Below are 21,486 nucleotides of genomic sequence, written 5' to 3'. Positions count from 1 at the left end.
ATTTTTCCATCTTTCATCTCTATCCTTCAAAATTGATGGATTATAGTAAGTTTTCAGAATTATTTTCTTAGTTTCCCTGGTGCTGTAAACCAGTGCCACACCACTGACTGCAAAGAGCTATGTCAGTTTATTCCAGCAGAGAACGTGACCCCATGCTACCAGTGCTGTGGACCGTAGCACAAAACATACGCAAAATATTTTGCAATGCAGTGCTATCTCACAGCGCTCAATCAATGCTTCTAATTGCTACCTGTCTTGAAAAGCCTTGTAAGTCTCTGCTTGGGCTCCTCTTTGCACAAGGAGTGCAAGCTGACAGCAAGGGAAACCAGCTGTGGCTCAGCAACTGCCGGCATCGATCCCCACTGGATGTCAGAGCGACAGGGGGCTGCTGCTGGCTGGCACGACATGAAGTGAATCCAGCAGCTGGAAGAATCTAGTTCTCTGGTCTAACGCTCTCCACTGAGTTCTGCTTTCTGCCATCATCAGAAAAGGCCACGGTTTTGATCGAGGAGCACTCCATGCTCTGTCTTTCATTACTTCGCACAGCATAAGGCAAAAGAGAACTGGACAAAACAGCATATGTAGAAGCTTGAGTTTATTAAAATCAGTGGCAAAACTGAGGAGGGGAAATAGAATTTCACCTTGTACTTTCTTTAAATATAGCAGGTTTCTTTATCAATTGCTGATGCTTTAAATAACCATCTGCATGTGCTGTATAGTGAGAATTTTAAGTCTTTGGGGACAAAACACATTTTTGTCGAATTGACCACTTTAAATTCTGATTTATATCTTCTCTTCTCCAGTGTTCTGTTACGCTACTGAAAAATTAATTGCCAGATTTATTCTCTATTACCAAGGAAGCCGTTTCCTTTTTAACCTTCCGGAAGAAAATGCTGAAGGTTTCATTCTTAGTCACCTAGCTGAATTGCCTAGCATAGCAAGTATGGCAACAGGCGAAAGATACTGTGATGGCTTTATTTTTCTTGGAGTTTTACCTTATAGCTGAAATAGAGATTAAAGTGCCACCACTACAAAACTGATCTGTCATTACAGATGAATAAGGCTTTTTTTTTTTTTTTTTTTTTTTTTTGGTCTTCGTTTTGCACAGGTGAGATGTGCTACATAGAAAGCAAACCCATTCACCTGTGACCCACAAGCAGCACTAGGGTCACAGTCAGGCAAAGGCTGATCTTCTCATTCATTTACATTAGCAGACATCGAAGCCATAGCTCATTACAAACTCTTTGAAACTGCCTGCAGCTTTACAGTATAATTTATATAAAAAGACAGCAACTGAATTTGACCTGCACTCTACACATAAACAAATCCAAATATGATCATGTAGAGTTTAATATATACTAAAGTGCATTCAGAAATACTGGTCTCTTCATGATTAACTGCAGGATAAAATTTCTTCCTCCAAATCACGTAAACACTAGTACGGAAGTCAGTGGAGTCTCTGACGGCAAAGACTCAGTGGCAATATGTTCAAAACTACAGTTCTGTTCTGAAAAAAATGTTACTACAATGGCAATCCCAGAGATTTGTACTAGTCTGCTATAACATTTAATGCAACAGGGATTAATTTGGCAACTAAGCAGTCATCTGACCAAACCAGTAATTTGACAGCTGTAGTAAATTAGATTATTTTAATAAATGTATTAATGCACAAAACATAAAATTCAACATTTAGAAAGGTAAGAACATGTCTAGCTTAAAGAAGAAGAATAGTCCCATGCAGTATCAAAAGGAGGAAAAAAGAAAAACGCCTTCATCCTGCAAGCAGCAATGAGAGCCCCTCATTCAGCCTGAGTCCACAGGACTGTATCATTTTGTTCTTTATTATTTCTCTAAGCACACAGCCCCTACTCGGATTTTGCTGAGAGATTTAAGTAGATACACTGGAGGTAAAAGTAATTCATTAATGAAGCTCATTATCTAAGAATGAGGCCATTTGCAGTTACTTCTTCCTGCGTAGTCTGCCTTACAGTTTCCTGCATTTCCCTGAAACGCCTACATTGCTCCTTAAAGAAAGGGAAACCAAAGCAAACAGAAAGACTCCATGTTCCAAACCTGACTATTTTTAGAATCTGGAATTATGTTGTGCATTGCTTATGGTTCCTCAGTCTTACAACTGTAGGTCACTGTGAATTAAAAATAAAACCGCCATTAAACAATGGACCGATCCCATCAAGATCTGCAGCGTTTGTTGCAAGCTTTGTGGGTATCAAAATTAAATCAAAGGTCTGTATCATAAAGTAGAAATTCTTATTAATAAATGAAAGTATTGATCAGCTTTCTTCCTACAGTTATCCTATATAGTGAACAAACTTTTTGACTCAACTATCAAAACAAATCCAGACCTGTTACAACCTTCAGACAGAAAGGAACATTCTCTGTTATGGGGATAGTTCGTTTTCATTCTGTTAGCAGATGCAAATACATCTTTCAAACTGACTTGGATTAAAAGATTCCTAAGCATTCTCCCTGGGGATAATAATCTGAACCATCTCAATTTTTTATTTATTAAATTATTTTACTTTTTTACTTTCACTACAATAGTATGGTAAACATTTAAACAAGTTACTCTGAAACATCACAGCAGTCCTCATCTCAGTGAACTGTGACATGCCTTCTAAAGTCAAGACACGAAAAGATATAAATGTTACCTTTTCATAGGGTTCACATTCTTGAACACTTTTTTTTCCCCCACTAACAGCCATCTGCATCTAATTAGAAGTGATGGTATCAGCTGGAGAACATACCTATGTCATGGGGTGAAAGGCGGAAAATGATCCATAAACAATCTCAAAACCTACATCCAAAGTTTCCTGGAATGCAGTAAAGACATTATACTCTCCAATGGATGAATGTCAAAATTTTTTTTTTTTTTTTAAAGTCTTGTTTTCTGGAAAAGGATCCAGAAGACTGTATCAGGTTTCAAAAGTTGTTACTTTAAAACATATCTTTAAAAATAGAATTACATTACCCTTATTTGTAGATATGGATGTAAAATTCTGGTTCTTTTAACAGGGAAATTATTTTAATAAAGTACTAGAATGGATTAGAAAGTTATTCATGAACATTTTTAAATAATATGCCTACAGGTATTATGTTGACAGACCCAGTGGAAAACCTTGAAAGAAAGAGAGAATATAGAGAACCTATTTTTCATATAGCTATAAGAAATGTAAAGTCGTCATCTTAGTAACATCAACAAAAATTGGTCACTACTCCATCAAAGTCAATGGAATATAGAGCTATGCATTAAGTGGTACCAGAATCAGCTTAACAGTGTTGAAGTGATCATTACAAATAAATACACGGCTGTTAAGGTATGATGCTATTAGCAGTTAAAATTGTTATCATTTTGCTTGGCCAGAAAAGAAAACAATAGAGGAACTTAGAAATACTTCACATATGGCAAAATTTTCTTTTCTTAGTTTTGGTTTTGAATGGAACAAGATTTTTAAATGCATGCTTAAAATGAAGCAGAACTGATAAAGTCAACACCAAATGTCAAGATTTCGCTCAAAGGATCTATTTGCATAATTGTGGGCATGATTACGGGACCTCTATGAATAATTAACTGAATGTGGCTCAAAGGAAGGAAGTAAATGGAGTAGTGCAGCATGCCTACGGCTGCTTACTTTTCACACATTTAGATTTAAAACATTCCAGTGGGTTCATAACACAAAATGATAATTTGTTTCCTTAAAATAGACACCTAGCACTAAAACCATACAGTAAAATGCAGATCTTACCAGGCAAAGACAAAAACTTCAACATTTAAGTGCCTCATAATAACTTTTACATATGCACACACACTTCCTTGAGCTGCCTTTTCCAAGACAAGGAAGGAATAACTTTCTGTGCAGCAGCAATTACTGTATCAGGAGGGGCAGCAGGACAGCACTGAGCTGACAGTTCCTGTCCCATCCTGTGAAAACAACCAGTTCCTCTGTGTACACCCCGACGTAGGATCCCTTGCTGTTGATGAATACCATGTGAAGAGCTCAATGCGATTAATCAGTGCTGAGACCAGCTTCGTAAACAGGAAGCTTCTCCTCTCTATACATCAAAAAAATGACACTTCGGTATGAAACACTTAGTTATGAAACTAGCTTAATTCTACCTGGATGGCATGCTTACAACTTGGTTCTTTTTAACGCATCTACAGCGTGATACCATTGGACTGGGAGACATCTTGCCATGTAATTCTGCACTAAAATTAAGCAGAATTTTATTTGCGTCCCTATGTGCTCTGGGACGCAAACATGACTACAGACATATCTAGGTCTATAATATTTAAACATAACTGACTGAATCTCGAAAGAACTTATATTAAAGATAACCCATCTTTCAATGATTCTCAGATATTTTAATTTATACTCCTAGGAAGCAGAAAATATTGTTGAAATAGAAATTAATGTGAATTAAATGTCTGTAATGTGAATTAAATGTGTGTATGTATAAGCTTAAAGTATGCATGTGAGATGACAGCTCAGCTGCCTTTCTACTGCTTTGCTCCCTTTACTTGTGTAATACAAGATGTAAATGCCTTTTAAACACAGCTATTACTGTGTACCTCAATGGGGCCAGATACCTACCATGACTACCAACCAAACAGTGCTGAAGCCCAGATAAGGATTTGCTGGTCAAAAACCTTCTAAGCACTACAGACACTAATTCTGAAGTGTTTTTGTACTGACTGAACAGATTGCCAGTAGCTCTGATTCACCTGATTCAGCAGTGTAGGTATTCTCCAACATGAGCAATCATTAGAAACATCCGTACTACTTAAAATAAATGAAAGTCACAAGCTAGATAAATTACCAAATGCATACTGACTCCCTGTGCCTGCGTAACTTCTTTCCTTTGGGGTTATACACAACAACAAGGACAAAGGCTGTTAGCTAAGGATGAGTCCCTGTTTTTAGGAGCCCTGTTCTCGGAACACCTAGCTTTCACGATCTCCTCTCCTGTTTGCAGCAGTGCAGATCATAGTCCCACTCCCCACCATCACCACACATTCATGGTGGCCAGCATCTCTAAGGCCACCGCAGCAAATGGTTACACAAAAAAAGTGTTATTGGAAAAGTATTCTTAGCTACCATTAATTCCACTTAGCAAGTGGAAACTGGTGAGAGAGCCAACTACATCGGATCAGCCAGCTCTTCTTGGACCACAAGCAAGTGTCCTGGGAACCACCAGTGGCCCACAGACCACAGTTTGGGAATCACTGTCCTAAATAACTCATAACCCTCTTATTATAGAACACCATGTTCTTTGTCTTGCTCAGGCTACTACTTTAGGTTTTTTCCTGCTAGCACAGCATATCATGATGGTAGAAGCTCAAGGCTCATATCTGCTAATCATGCCCACACTTTTATCTGTCATTTGGTGGACAACTATCTAGCAATCAATGAGATGATTAACTTCCTGAAGTGTAAATTCAGTTTTACCCAAATTATTTCAGGTTTTTTTTTTTTTTTGTAGATTTATATCCTTTTAACTAGAGGCAGAATCTCACTAATAGTCAATTCTGCAGTTTCATCAGAAGTCTGAGGGCTGGAAAAGCAAACTCTATTCAGATGAATTCTAACAACAGCTAAGAAGCAATATCTCAAATAAATTCAAGCTGCACATGGCTTCCAAAATTTCCTGTAACACTACAATTTATTTTTTTGATACAAAACTTCCATTTCACTTCAAAACTTCACACTGATGGTACATTAATATTTTGGGATCACATAATCAATATCTTCACAGATAATTTATTATCCCTCCACCACTTCCACGCTCTTTCCCCATATTGCTTCTTAAGGATATAATTCATTTTCAAAATGGTCTGAAGGCACTACTCTCCCTGCATAAAGAGAAAGCAACAGAAACACTCTTTCGGTGGACTACAAATCAATCCTTACCTGCCTCTTTTTATCATGGAAAATGAACTAAGGATAGTTTAACAGATTTTAAGGACACACTATTATCTTCTACAGTCCATGGGACAAAAAAGGTCAAACTAGAATTTTATCTTGTAACTTGGCTATTAAGAATGCCACTCAAACTTCCCTGTCATTCAGAAGCTACCTAATACTGATTCAGAAACAACAGAAAGTTTAGTAGACAATCTGTTCCAAAGGATAAACACGCCTTGCTAAAACAATAAAAAGTATTTGTATTGCGATTGTGTATAGCTGAATACTCATCTGTACAGTTTAGAAAGTTCTAGAGATTTATCTTTATTATAATTTATCATGTGACCAAATATTGTATCATTAAGACATGACTGATGACTACCCATTTATTAGGTATATGATATTTTAATGCCTCGGTTGTGCCTCTTTAATCAATTAAAATATGAATCACACTATTCCATATTTCTATAGCACTTGGCATACACAGAATATTACCAAAAATCAATAAATCATTTACTTCCAACTTCATTTTTCATTATTTCTCAATCTTACTTTGCTACAAAAAAAACTATCTTGGTGGTCCTAAGGAAAACCAAAACCAATCTTTGTTCTTCCATTCTAATTTCTGTCTGAGATGTTGTATTTCTTATTTCTTATCAAACCACAGCAGATGTCCATAGAATTAGACCATTTTAAGACGTGGCTATGTATGTACACCTGCTTTCTATACAGCCTTTACTGGCAAAAGCCAACCAGAGTGCTAAAAAAGGGGGGTGAAGGATGTGTTGGAGAGACTGAGTGTCAAGGGTTTCCTATCTAACCTCCAATTTTCCACAGCTTTTAAAGAAATTTTGGGTGAGAGTGAGTCTTTTAGTCCTTAAAGTGAGATATTCATAACACAGCACTTGAATTAGCAATGTGTACAAAATTAGCAATGAATAATTTCAGGATTTGTTCATTGATATGTCTTAGTTTTAACTAGCAGTTTGTTTCCTATCAAAAGAAGTTGGAAGGCTGTTGAAAAGCTTCCAGCTGGCTACAATTCATTGCCACCAGAGGATCTACTCCTAAACATGGATCTTTAGTCCTTCTGTAGCACTCAAGCACTTCTATTCAACTGGATTTTGTAATATAAAGTTCAGAGCTTCAGTCCCCACAATTCATAACGTATTGTAATGCCCACCCTCACAAGCTGAGCAGCTATACCAGCACTTTGACAGAATCATTTCAGTGTGAATAAATATGGAGTATTTATCTTATTTTCAGTTTTACCCCCCTTTTTTTTAAATCAATAAGTTTACAAAGTATTTACGAGTAACACTGTTTAGTGATTTAATTTCTTTAAAAAGCACCAAAGTACTTTTTCATTCTTTCCTTAAACTGTTTTCTGTTCCTGTTTAAGGGAAATCATATGTTTAAAAGAGAGCAATTCAACACAATTTATTTTCTTCTGATTTCACTACCTATAAAATGAAACATTCATTGATGGCTATACACCATGACAATATGACCTGCCTTTAGTCTTGAAACTAAGTCAAAAGACCACCCATTTAATCTCTAGGAAAATACTAATGTACTGATACTAGCATTCAGGCAGTAGCCCGTGTTGACACTGAGCTATAGTGTACTTCTAACATATTCATATAGGAAACAATAACTTGCAGTTTAAATAAACCCTCACAACATCTAATACGTTACTTGGTTGGATGTAGCAGAATATCTTACCAGCTCAGAAATCTCAAAAGAGGTGTAATGCAAATTCTTCAATGGAGTGACACATAAAAAGAAGCTTTGGAACTTAAAAAAAAATAAATCAACTGTGGGTATACCTGCCTATTTTTTTTTTACTTTTAAGGAAAAGTTTGCCATATCTTAATTATGATCTATTTGTATACGTATTTCCTTTCTTATAAACGTGTCTTTATAAGGTAGAAATTAACCAAATGATGTGCAAATACCTGCACCTTAAAAAGACTTACAATACAAACATAATACATTTGGCATGGTAAACAATTGGAGTAACTAACTAGGCAGGAGTTTTGGCATTATAAAAGAACTTGTTCCTAGGTAGCATCTGTTCAAGAGGCACGAATATCTTAAACATTAGCAAAACTATGAGTCAAGGTCTCAATATCAGGCAATGAAAAAAGGCAACACTTTTAAGATTATATGAACATTTATAAAGCAATACAGATTATGCCAGTTTTAAACAAGAGAGAGCTAGAAAACTGCTGCTCTCTGTAATTTTGCCTACACCTATGGATTGATGTTGGCCTGTTTTACAGTCACAGCAGTGTTCAAAACAACTGCTTTTGTAAAAGCTGAGGAGGATAAGCTGAAATTGAGGCATAACTTTTTTATTGCACTCACTGAGTAAAAATTGGTTTCAAATCTTTTTGTGCAGTGCATTGATTGCTAGGAGCAGAATTTCGGCAATGAAATGTTCAATTAATGTTGTGTGTCTCTGTGGAGCATAGCTTGCAAGAGCTCTCTGAATAGAAGGATATCATACAGAAGTAAAAATGAAGGGTGTAGCTTTGTTCAGTTTTCAAATCGCTATGTGACATGCCCCCAGTAAATTAGGAAGTAGTCTGTGACTGATGGCCGCTGTTGGAAAACTTGCATTAGATTTTGAAAGTCTCAGAAAGACTATTTGATCTAAATATAACCAGGCACATTATTCTAACACAATTTGCTTAATTTTAAACCCTTTCTTACTTTACAGGCAGCATCATTTATATGTTAAGTGTACTATTTAAACGCTTGCACACTCTAAATCAGCGGTCTCCAAAGTGGGGGGCATGCACAATGGGGTGCTGGAAGAAAATATTAGAAATGCAGTAGTACATGTATATAATGTATATTAAGAAAAACATATTGGGGGTGCATGCTCAAAAAAATCTTTTACTGATTGAAATTCTTTACTGATACTAGTGCATGATCAAAAAGTTTGTAGATCCCTGTTCTAAATACATCAGTATAAATTCTTCTTTCCTGGTAGCTTCCCCTCTCCCCCCCTTTTTTCTTCCATTTTTGTTTTACTAGATTCCAATCTGAAAAACTTAAAGAATCAATGGTGTCAGAGATTCAAACATTATCTTCGTCAATTTATGCCCCCCATCCTTCTTATCAAGAGATACTGAACACTCTCAGAGGATTTGCATGAGGCTATTTTAAATAAAGCATTATGAAATGCCCATCAGAAGCATGAAGGAATACATGGAATTTTTACAATAACAGTTTTGTGCCTGGTTCTTTGCCAAAATATCACCTTCTGGTTTTATGCAGCATATTAATAACTGCTGTGGTTTTCACAACCCTATATGGTGGTCCTTGTTACGGGAACTTTGCCTGAGAAATCCAGAACCTAGAAAGCAACAAAGAGCTGCAGAGAACAGAATTATCTGTCCCTATGCATGTGCTTCTGTTGGTTCTTGGGGTTCTGGGTTTTTTTGCTATAATGTCACAAAATGTCAGTTAAGAACTCCTGTGGGATGCAGGAGCAGAACATGAGCAATGAGTCCATGACTCCCTATTCCTTTCAGTCACCCGGGAAACTACAAAGATGCTAAATTTTTAGTTTAGTGGTTTTGATCGCACCTTTATAGTCAATTCGTGAAAGTTGCATTTTTGGCAATAAATAAGTAAAAGATAGGGATAGCTATCTTCTAATATCCAAAAGTTGCTTTTCATTTCTTTTACGTCATAAGGATGAGAGAGAATTACCCCAAATCTCTTCTCTCACTGCAGGCAACCTACATTGTCATAAAATGGTAAAATATAAGGCCTTCTAGACACTCTGTACCTTCCCTTGAGTTTGTATAAAATAAACCATATTCCTTTTGTTACATTCAAAACTACTGTAAAGCACAGCATATTACCCATGGCAACTGTACTAACATAATTATTTCCAAAGGTCACTAAGCTTTTCAGAGTTCCCTTAGATGACTAGCTTGAAAAAGACTCCTTACGGAATATTCTGGAATATTGTCTAAATGTATACTAATGACAGGACATGAGCTTCCTGCTCCTGTGCTCCTAATAAAATAAAAAATGAAAACCATCTCATAAATGTCTTTTCATTATTTTTTAAACTATCCATCAGTGGCTTTCTATGCTTTTCTTAGCTCCATGGCGCTACAGTAAGTGCACCACTAAGTACAGATCCTGGTACATGATATTGAGAATACACAAAACACCTTAATGGGTCTGGCAAGCAAGATCCCAAGCTTAGCTGTGGCAAGAGTAGATGCTATTTAGTGAGAGAAACCAAGCCTGGCCACTTTCTGCATCCCTTTCCTTTGCGGTGAATCTCTCAGGCTCACAACCCTGCCATAAGATGGCATTGGGACCAGGAGCAGCACAGAACTGCGGAGGTAGTCAGTGTCCAAAGCAAGGATGGCAGCACACCTGCACAACAAAGAACCTGGCTCCTTCAGCAGCTGTTTACGGACCAGTTGGCCATTAGGTTGTTTTATCACTTTAAGTCTGCTAATATAATTTGCCCACAGTACGGTGCTTCAGCTACTAGTTCCCTAAATCTTTTATCTGTTGCATAAATAAATACTTTCTTTTATCTGTTTTAAACCAGCTAGTACTATTAAGTGACTATTAGTTCCATTACTGAATCTGGTGTATTTGGTCTTGCATTTACCTTATTTACTGTCATGATTTTGGAAACCTCAGTCGTGCTCCTCAGAAGCATTCTGCTCCCCAAACCAAAGAACCATTTAATCTCTCATAACAAGGAAGCTGCTTCCTCACTGTTGTTTTAGTTGCCTTTCCCCATACACTCACCAGCTTCACTTGAAATGTTGTCTTTGAGATGCCCAACAGAACTGCACACTAATACTCAAGATGCAGGTCCACTATGGTTACATATAGTAATAAAACAACGCCTCCTGCCTTGTCTGTAACACTGGTTATGTCCAACGCTTTGTTGACTTAAATTTCGTCTGCTGCTGTGCAATGAGAGACGGTATTAGAGAACTGTCGCTGATGATGCCAGTATCTTTCCTGAGTTTTACAAAAGAATTCCAAGTTCAGGATCACCCAGGCACAACTAAAGGAGATCTTTTTCATCAGATGCATTAACTCATATTTATCTACCTTGACACTCGTCTACCATCTTTTTGCCCACTAATTACATTTTTTAAGATGTTTCTGTAGTTGCCTGACACCTACTATCTTCCCACTAATTAAATGCTATGAAGTACCACCCACAAACTGAGAAATTTCACTGTTTACTCTCATTCTGCAGGTTACGGGTGAATATCTTGAATAAAACTTGACACAGCGCCAGTCCTCATGGTACTTCATTTCTGACCTGTCCATCCTAACACGGTGCCACATTCCTGAAAATCCCCTCTCTCACAGGAGCATTGTCAACAAAAAAGGACACAATGAAGTCAGCTGGAGGTTTGGTTTCAACTTAGATACCAGCTCCCTTTTTCCTACTGGATGCTCTCCTTCCCCCAGATTTACACTGTCCTTAGCAGCACAGGGACTGTCACAGTGGAAGTGGGACAGTTGTACAACATCCCTGCTCGCTCCATCTAAAAACCTCTCCATTTCAACTAGCTCAGCCATCTCAAGTGACTGAACACATCTCTCACCATCAAAGGCTCTTCTCACTAACTACACACTTACAGATGTGACCCCAGGGCAGGTTATGAGACCTGCAAATGTTCTCTGCAATAAACTCAGCTCCATTCAGTTGCCAGACTTCTACCTGGATCCCATGGTTAACATTTTGCCAGAAATTATAAACCTAGGGATTTCTCACCTATCAGGAAAAAGTGCTAGCATTTGGTAGTTTGACACTTGAACACAATGACTGGCAGGAATTTTACCAAAGAAATACAGGTTTCATGTTTCAGTTTCAAACTTGACATGAAAAACCAATAAAAAGCCTTAAAAGCTCAGGTGCAAAGGTTAGTGAGAGAAAGTTATGCTAAATAGCTAAAAGTTTCTTCTTCAAAATTTTCAGGTTGCTTTACATTGCTGAACCTTGTGGTCCTAAGGAATCATACTGATTTACCGCTATATCACTGCAGCTTGACCAAGTCCAGAGGTCTTCTGACACTAAGCAGCTTTCAGGACAGGATTTGCTATTGGCTCCCCCATCTTACAATGCTGTACATTAACAATATCCACTTCAAGTTGGCTACCATGTCTTGCTGGCAATTTGCATATCAAAAGACTTTTAACAGATAAACAAGCAACCTTGACCCCGCAAACGCCCCACACCCCAGCCTCAGAAAGATTTACTTGCTTCCTAGAAATTCACTAATTTAATACAACTGTTTTTAAATTCAGAGATAATTAAGTCTCTCTTCAAGTACTCGATCTCTAAAGTGGACATTTCATTAAAATATGTACTTTTCTAATCTACTCCTTTTAACATAACCACGTTCTAGATCTTCTTCTCTATAACTTGTCTCTAAAGACAGCAATCAGCAAATTCTCTTAATAGCACTTATTTGACTGGCAAATCTAATTCACCTAAAAATACCCTTTTCCTCAGTAACTGCTCTGAGGAAATACAATGGAGACATTTAAAAAGCATGTCATGCTGTTTTTAGTAGGCACAAGTCTGCTGGAGGAACTGGGGAGGTTACGAATATTTGTATGTACAAGTTACAGTATTGTACCTTCTATCATTTCCATACCACTAGGAGGCTTACAATGTCCGGCATGGCTCACAACCCAAACAGGATACTGCTGATTTAGTCCACAATATAAGGCCTGTATAAAGGTCCTGTAATAACCTGCCAGTCCAGGGTTACCTGCCAAAAAACAAAACATACAAGCACAGTCAATATTAACCTTCCAACAGCAAGCAATCTGCTTCAAAGCAAACTAAACAGCATTATACAGCAATTTGTTAATTTATTTTCTCTAGTACATTTCCAATTTTTATTTTCCCAATTTCAGGGGCTACACTATTGAACTGGTTTAATTCCATTGATCAGTGGCACCCATGAGAAACATTTTACAGAATTACTTTAAAATTGCAGAACCTAAAACTGAAGCCCAACATAAGAGAAAATCTTCATCTCCATCAGAGGTCAACCAGTTTGCTTATCTATCCCATCAAGTTACAGATATGCAAAATTGTGCAAAGAAACCCCCAGATCTTGTAAAAATATCACAAAGACTACAGCGGATATCACTTGATCCAGATGTCTGCCATCCAAATACCTCGGTGTTACCACTTCAAAATTGGTCCATGGTATCCTGACAATACAAAGGTCTGTACCAACCCTAAAAGAGAGGACGATTTCATTTTAAACTCATCGGACTAAATTAACTTTTTCTGCTTGTAACTTCATATCCTCTCTGTCCTCTTCCCTGCCGCTTGAGAAGCTCTTTCCAACTGTTGTGCTCTAGAACCAGGGGAGAATCTGTCCTACCTCCTGCATCCCACCAGCTTTAGAGAGAACTTCCCAGAAGAGGCTGGCGCCTGAACAAATCCAGCTTGCCCTGAGAGAGCAGACCACCTTGCTCTAAATCTATTGTTTAACAGTGAGAACATCATATGTCACGTACCACTGCTGAAGTGGAAACTGGAATACTGTCCCAAAGATAAATACATATCTGGTAGGGATTTCAGGATTTCCAAACAAAACTCTAATCTCTATTCCTCCTTCTTTTTCCTTCTCTTTTGGATATCAGTAGTGACTTAAGTTGGAGAGTAAATCCATATGAAGATAAAGCAGATTTTTTTCCCCAATTCCCATAGGATGCATAAAAATTCCACACAGACATAAACCCATAAAATTTCTCTCTATTTATTTATTAATTTTGCCGAGTAGTCCCACTGATTTCTTATTACTATTTAGACTCCAGAAAAGCCCACTGTCATGGTTAGGATTGCTCAGTTACATGTTTTTCACTCACATACTAGGCAATTCTTAGTTTGGATATCATCAACAGCAAAAGGTGGCAAGAGCACTGTTGCGTAAAAAGGCATTCACTTTTTAAGACAAAGACATTCCAAAATAACACAAACGTATTACTGAAAGGGTATAAGAGATAAAAAAACCCAAAACCTCACTAAAATCGTGTAAACTCCTTTAGATCATTCTAATTGGACTAACAGAGGCTGAGGTATATAAGTATTGATAGTGACAGAGAAGAAGAATCAGAGCTGTAATCCAATTAGTACTTGTGGAAATGGTGCGTGGAGATAAAAACTAGGTTTATTCCACTTCTTGCCTTTCTATAGCAGGCATTTTCATTTTGTCTTCTTTTACTTCAACCCTTTTGCTCTTCAGGTAACACACAGTAAGTTCATTGCTCTCCCAAGAGGCACTCCCTCAGTCCAGGACTTCCAGAACTACTTGCCGCAGACCAGCAGTGCACCAGGCACCCAAAGCCACCTCCAGCACAGACACGCGTGTAGGAGCTGATGCCAAGGCTCACACCACTGTTGATATATGGGCAGAGTAGGGAAGCATTCCACTCTAGGTAATATAGCACACATGCTTCATCCCTCACTTACATGTAAAAACTGTCTCTGATGGTTTTTAAACCTTAATAAAATGACTGAGCTTAAAACAACATTATTTTTACTGGAGTACACAGATTTGGAAAAAAACAAAAACCAAAACGCCCAAACCCACAGTATCAGTTATTGCATGTTTCTAAGTATCTTTTTGGAAGCTTGACATTAAAGGAGAATTAAAAAAAAAAAAAAAAAAAAAAAAAAAGTTGTGGAATATATAAACTCCAGAATGCATGATCAAATTTTTGCAAACTGATTTCCAGAAAAACAATTTAAAATTCACAGGGGTCACACATCCATACAACTGCACCAGATTTTCATACGCCAAAAATTATATTATATAGAGGGCTCAGAGAAATAAAATAAAATCTAGACATCATCTGTCAAGCTCCTTGGATTGATGTTACATAGAGGAAACTTGTCTTACAGCAAGGTCGAAGACAAAAGTAGCAGCAATCCAAAAGAAAATGTGTCTTTTGTACTACAAATGATCACGATGTTTTGGCACTATGCTTAGTCCTGGAATATAATGCAATTAGGGACTTTGAGATCAAGGAATCACAACATTAATCTCAAAAGCAGTCTTTTTTCTTTACATTTTTCTCTCCTTTAATAATGCAAAACAAGGAAAGGGAGAGAAATGGCAACAGCTGTCTTAGACATTTCAGTGCTCTTTCCTATCATCAGCCAGGTGAACCCAAGATGTAAATATTCTCAGGATTCGGTCATCAACTGAAGAGCAGTGAAGTAAGAACAATGATGCTTTGCATCAAATACTGTACAAAACTCAAAGCACTCTAATACTTTTTTGAGGGAAAGGGGATTTTTATCCTGTGATAAGTGTGATGTGTATTTTAGGCAGGTAAAAGAGAAAATCCATAAATGCAAAAGAAACCCCCTTTCCCCAATCTTCATAAGCATCTGCTCATGGTAAAAGACATTCTGAGGGGTCAGCTGTTAGAACTGCTACTGATACTTCAAAATGCCTTGAAGGGGTATGAATGAGAACCACTGGCACAAATGGAAAGGAAAAATCAACAAAGATTTTAACAGCCAAGATTTCTATAGAGAAATCACCACATGTAAAGCAGCTATAAATTTATTCTTATTGAACTTTCAATTTCAATGAAGTCATTCCAGATTTGCACTGACTTAAGTAAATGCAGACTAATAGTCCCTGCTCTTGAAAGCTTGCATCTACAATATTTATAAGTAGAGAATGTTTATCTCCTAACATAGCTCAAACTCACATCTCTGCAAAGTCAGTTATTTTATGTGTTTTTACTTCAGCTGCTGTCACAACACTCTAAGAGGAGTGAACAAAAAACCCGAATAGATAAAGATTTTTTTTCTTTCATATAACAGAGTTACAGTAACAGCTAATGGAAATAACTGGGGCTTAATATGCACAGCAGTCTGTGACCAACAATATTTTGGGCTCATCTACTGTGGTTGAAATGTTGTTCAATTAAACTATTTTATTTTATAGAAAAAGAACTACCAGGTTCATCACAAAGGCACCCGGGCAATGCAGTGCTCATGTGTGCATTTTAAGGATTTCCCAGTACATCAAACCAAAACTACCTGTGTTCTTTCACTCAGCAACTAAGTGTCAAAAAATGGAAACCATAAGTAAATGCAGTGTTAACCTCCATGATTTGAAGGTTACTCCAGTTATCTGAGTGCCACATCAATCCTCAGACACCTCAGGGCACCTGAATCATTCATGCATGCCAGCAAATCTCAAGTTGCAGTCATCTGAACCAAGAAGCACATCTTAAGCAGTTACTCTCAACTGTGCTTAATTTTCTACAGTGTTTATGTTGTTTAGGAAGTCTTGTAAACAATAGCTGTAAATGGTGACTGTAACAGAAAGAGACACAAAACTACAATACACTGCATATTAGCTTAATTTGCAAAAGGTTTCTAAGCATTTCATGGGAGGAATATGCCAAATGGACAATTTGCACAGTGCATTAGAACACCACGGGGCCACTTTATTTGGTGTATTCCTAAGTTTCAATAACCAAAGGACTCCTGCTACCTTCCCTGTTCCCCGTAATACACGACATTTTATCCAGCTATTCTACATTAAGCTCAAAGTCTTTCCATTTTTAATTTGAAGACGGGAATCCACTTCTTACTTTTCCGATCTGTTCCACCCACAGCTAAAGCAAAACAGTACAGAACAACTGAATGTGCAGAGGTGTCACTTTGAGCTATCTTAGAAGGTAAATATTCTCCACTTCTATATACTGCAGATAGAGGCTTTCAAGAACTGGAACTACTACTCTTTAATTATCCACATAGTTAAAAACATGAAAATTACTTATAAACATGCATTTGCCTGCCTTTCAAACATGTTGTTGTTAATGCTTTTTTCCATCAAATCAAGATTTTTAAATGCCAACTGCTTCCTTCTTATGGAGACAGCTAGCAGTGGAGAGAGAACAATTTGTACAAACTAAATATCTGCCCCAGGATATCACTGCTAAATAACTTTTATCATGACTTCCTATACATGTCAAAGTCAAACCTGGCCTGTCTTAAAATGAAATACAAACTAATATTTGAGATGCTGCACTTACAAAAAGAAGTTATTCAGACTTGGGAAGTTTAAACTTATACACAGTATGCCATCAGTGCAATTCAATCAGCTTAATTCTGAATGCAAAACAACAAACATATAACACTTATTTAAAAAGTCACAGACCATAGCTACTACTCTGCACAAGCAATGACAGCTTTTGTGGCTTACAAATTGTCAAGCATTTTGAATTCTTTTGCAGCAGAAAATATTAATGTAAAATGTAAACTATAATTATGAGAACACTAGCATTAGACAACCCTGTGCAAAAATAATTCCCAGACATATTGAGGCATGTACAATGTAAACCACAACAGCAAAATGTTTCAGGTTAAAAACAAAGATATACGCCAAAACGTATAGGAAAAGCCTTGTGACCAGAAAGGGTTAGATCGAAAATATATACAGCTTACTCAAATGAAATTGAGACTAAAACATAAAATGAAAATAATTCTTAGCAGTTGTGGAAGGGATATCTAAATTGAAAAGGATTTATTTAAACACTCTATAGTAAATGCCAAGAGTGGTAGGGAGTGAAGGAGAAGAAATTTATATGCAGCTAAATTATCCCAAACAGCGACAAGGCTCCTTGCACCTTGTTCCGTAACAAGCTTTTGGGTTCTGTGCACTGTCCTGTGAGACGTTCCCCAGTGTTTGCAGTCCTGTCTCCAGAAGTCTGACCATCTGTGGGAGCAGTAGCTGGCATTCAGCTGTGGTGCTTCACGCATTTCTCTAGCAGTTGCTTTCTGTCTGCTCTGGGACCTCAGCAGGACCATAAAGAATAAAGGCAGCTACATGAATAGAAGAAGGGAAATACACAGCCAACAGTGGGTTTACAGAGAACTTTGAGGAACTGGAAAATATGCCAGCAATTACCATGAGTTTAATTTTAGAAATAATCCACAGTTTCAGAATTAAGTATGTATGCCACAGTATTTACATGATAATCTCCTGCAACAAAATCAAATGCAGACTTTTTTTTTTTTTTTTTTAAATGAGCAGCCATAAATCAAATTTGAAATCCAGGGGCACACAGCAGGACCACACAAAAATCATTTTTGTGGCAATGATTCTCACTGCCTCTTCGCAGAGCTGCCAAAGCTCCCAGCTCCAGCTCAAAGAGCCTAAATGACAAGTTCCTCACTCAAGGAAACTTAATCTGCCTTTGGCGTCTGACCAGCCACCATGGAAGAAGATGCAACTCCCCTATGTTAATGAATGGAAAGCAGCCCACGCAGATGTCAGAAGGATTTAAATGGAGCATGTAAAAAACACAATGATGTTCTCACACTTGGGAGAAAACTGCAGAAACTGACACCGCGGCTGATGATCAGGCCTTAAAAGGACACACACAGGTTTCTCTGACACGCAGGGTCAAGGGATTTCAAATAAACCATGTCAAATAACATTTGAATGATCATCATAAACTCACGTCAATTAAGCTTTCACCTGTTTGCACGTCTAGGGGACCAGCATTCTTCGTCCTCTATTCTGTTTATAGTCCATACACTAGGGGAGCAGCATCAGCCAAAGAGCAAACAATTACAAGGACATTATACAGAAACACATGTGAAAACTCTGATCTTCTCTCACTCTGGAATCATGAATTTGGCTGGAAAGCACCTTAATTTATTTGCCTGGGTTGTGAAAATAGGGAATCTCAGAAGGATTCAGCCAGGTGCCTGTAACACAGCTTATTAGAGAGGTTTTTCAAGAACATTTCACATTTTTCCCTATATACAGATACATACACACACAGTTTTTAGTTTGATACAGCTATAAAACTTACATATAGGATTTTATAATACACATTCTTTACACACATTTTGCAAAGCAAATAAGCTTGTCTGCTGTTGTCGAACTCTTTTCCACCTTTAGGACAAATGTGGGTTTCATTTACCTCTAAAGAAACCCCATGGACAGTCTGATAAACCTGAATTAACCTAACACAGCTGGTTTTGCCCAAGTGGCAATTGTGCCTGAAGCCTGTGAATAAAAATTCCCAGCTAGAAATTATGACAGTACATGCTTGTTTTCTCATATGAATGATTAACAACAGCCATCCAGGCAGATAAGATACAAAATCCAAAATCCTGATTTTGCCCACTGCAAACCTACTGGACTTTGTGATTAAGTGATATTGCAAGGGTTATAAATTCCACAGATGTATTTCAGTAGTTACCTTTAATGTCTCAACCATGTCAAATAGGTACGTAAATAAAAAAAAAAGCCTTGATTTTATTATTCAGGGTTTTTTAAGTATGTTTGTAAACTAATGGTTCTTGGAAGGGAGTTAAGATTGAGATATAAAACTGAAAGTATTGAGTTCATAATGGAATAACAAATTTTTTACATTTTTTAAAGGTAGAAACCGGGATTTTCTAGCACTGACAAATAATTTTTGTTCCATTTTTGTTCCATTTTCTCCACAGCAAATGAAAAATTAACACATTTAATTAGATCTCCTAGTACACACCTACACATACACAGCCTCTTAAGCATCTGCTTAGGCAGATGAAGACAGGTTCAACTACTTTTAACACTCCAGATGTGGTTGGTTGGTCTGATCCAATCCATCCTACAGCTGATGCTGGCAGAGAAGCTGCAGTGAGCTCTGCACTGGGTCTAGAATTCCCAGTGGGAATTTTTCAGATGGCTTCAGGGCTTGAAGCAGAATTGGACCAGCAGAAAACAAACCCCCTTCTGAAATAAAGGGGGGAGAACAAAGGAAGTGCGCAAAGAGCAACATGAGACTTAATGTCAAATGGGTTCACAAGAAAGCCTATGAAATATCTGAATAACAACACAACCCTGATGAGACATCATCAGCAGGAAAAAGACAAAGACAAGAAAAATAAACAATTCAGAACCAAGATAACCACAAATTATTTGTTTTGTACAGATAAACAGCTCTGCAGATTTGATCACTTTTGAATAATATGCAAGGAAGAAGCAAACAATACATTCAAAAGGCACCAGAAAGTACATTTTCAGATCCGTATGAGAGATTTCCCTATGCTGTACCATTGGTCAGAGTTACAAAAAAGAAAAGCATAGCTTTGGAGGGTTTGGGGTTATTAGGTTTTGGGTTTTGTTTTTGGTTTTCAAGATAGTTTTTAGAATAAAGTGACAGATGGGAAACAAATAGCAATGGAAAACATGAAGACAGTTAATTTCAGAAAAAAGCCTGAAAACGCGTTTCTGCAATTTTTGTTAAGAGAATGTAATATTTGAAACAAACAGTCTAAGGTGATTTTGCAAAAGAATTTTGCATTTACATTTGTTATCAGTCTTCAGAAACGCAAGACAAAAACCCAAACCGTTCTGCATATCAATCCACAACTTCAGGAAAAAATTCTTTGCATTGACACCACTGTATCTCTGAGGAAAAAGGGTCATAGTTAGGATATTAGTACTGGTCCTAAGTAGATGTTCCATGAAGACTTCACCCAAAACACTTCATTCAGGCAAACACTTTCCTCATTCATAAACACAAGTCGCTTCACAAGCACAGATGTTTAGCCATTTAAGACCTATTGTAAAGAGCTTCTGCATCTTAAGGCAAGGCTGCAATAACAGATATAAAAGATCCAAAACATAAATGTGGAAGGCGGTATAAAAGTACATAAGTATGTATTACTACATACTTATTTATTCATATGGGAGTTTTTAAATCCATCAAGAATAACCAAGGATTGTTTTCAAAAATGGAAATCAGGACAATGATCAAAATCTTCCATCATTTTCGTAACAGGGAAAAAAGAGCAAGAGCTATGACTTTCTGAATTTTTGGCTCTACGGTTTTCCATAATCTAGATATTGAACATAAGGCGTCAAATTCATTTCTAATATAGCTTCAGTGATCCATAGGAGTTACTATCGGGATAAAATGAGGCTACGTGTTAACTAGAATCAGAAAGCAGATATTTATCTTTTATTATTTTCAGAGATAACTAGATCAAAATATTTAATATCAAGGCAAATCCGTATCAGCTCAGGTACTTCTGGTAGCAGCTGCCAGGAAGGAAGAAGTATATTATACACTGGTGCTGTAGCTTTTAACATTTTAATTGCATTATTTGTACACGATGCACATGGAAACACTGGATTTCCTTCATAGGTAGGTCCTTCAGTAAGTAATTTCTTCTTCCCTCCTGTCTCAGACATCACATAAAGAGAAACAGATCATTTTTTAAATGGTCAAATCAAGAAAAGTACCCTAGAACACAAGTTTTCCATAACTCTGGCCAACTCAAGCCTCTGCATGCTGCAGGAGAGGGATCGCTTCCTCCCCTGATTACGCTGTGCAGAGCCAGGCAGGAAGGATCCATGCTGAAAACAACGCCTCATTAGCAGGGAGAGGACACCAAGAGAAGACTGCGGATTGAGAAATTTCAGTAAGTCTCTTCAGTAAGTCACATCTGCCACCCAGATTTAGTGGAGGGAAATACTGTCAAGCACAGTTGGAT

The 21,486-nt window shown here is 37.4% G+C and overlaps 1 protein-coding gene across 1 annotated transcript in view; it reads right to left on the bottom strand.

Annotated features, from left to right (window-relative positions):
* The window catches only part of LDAH (lipid droplet associated hydrolase), a 127,243-nt gene that overhangs the window by 79,748 nt on the left and 26,009 nt on the right, over positions 1-21,486 (bottom strand). The window contains exon 3 of the mRNA XM_069805704.1: positions 12,575-12,709. Coding sequence (XP_069661805.1) covers positions 12,575-12,709 — 135 coding nt within the window. The remainder of the gene's footprint in view (positions 1-12,574; positions 12,710-21,486) is intronic.

Source organism: Haliaeetus albicilla, chromosome 18 (genome assembly GCF_947461875.1).
Source record: "Haliaeetus albicilla chromosome 18, bHalAlb1.1, whole genome shotgun sequence".
NCBI classification, from domain to species: domain Eukaryota; kingdom Metazoa; phylum Chordata; class Aves; order Accipitriformes; family Accipitridae; genus Haliaeetus; species Haliaeetus albicilla.
The sequence above is the reverse complement of the archived record's forward strand: the minus strand, read 5'-3'. Positions and strand labels throughout refer to the sequence as shown.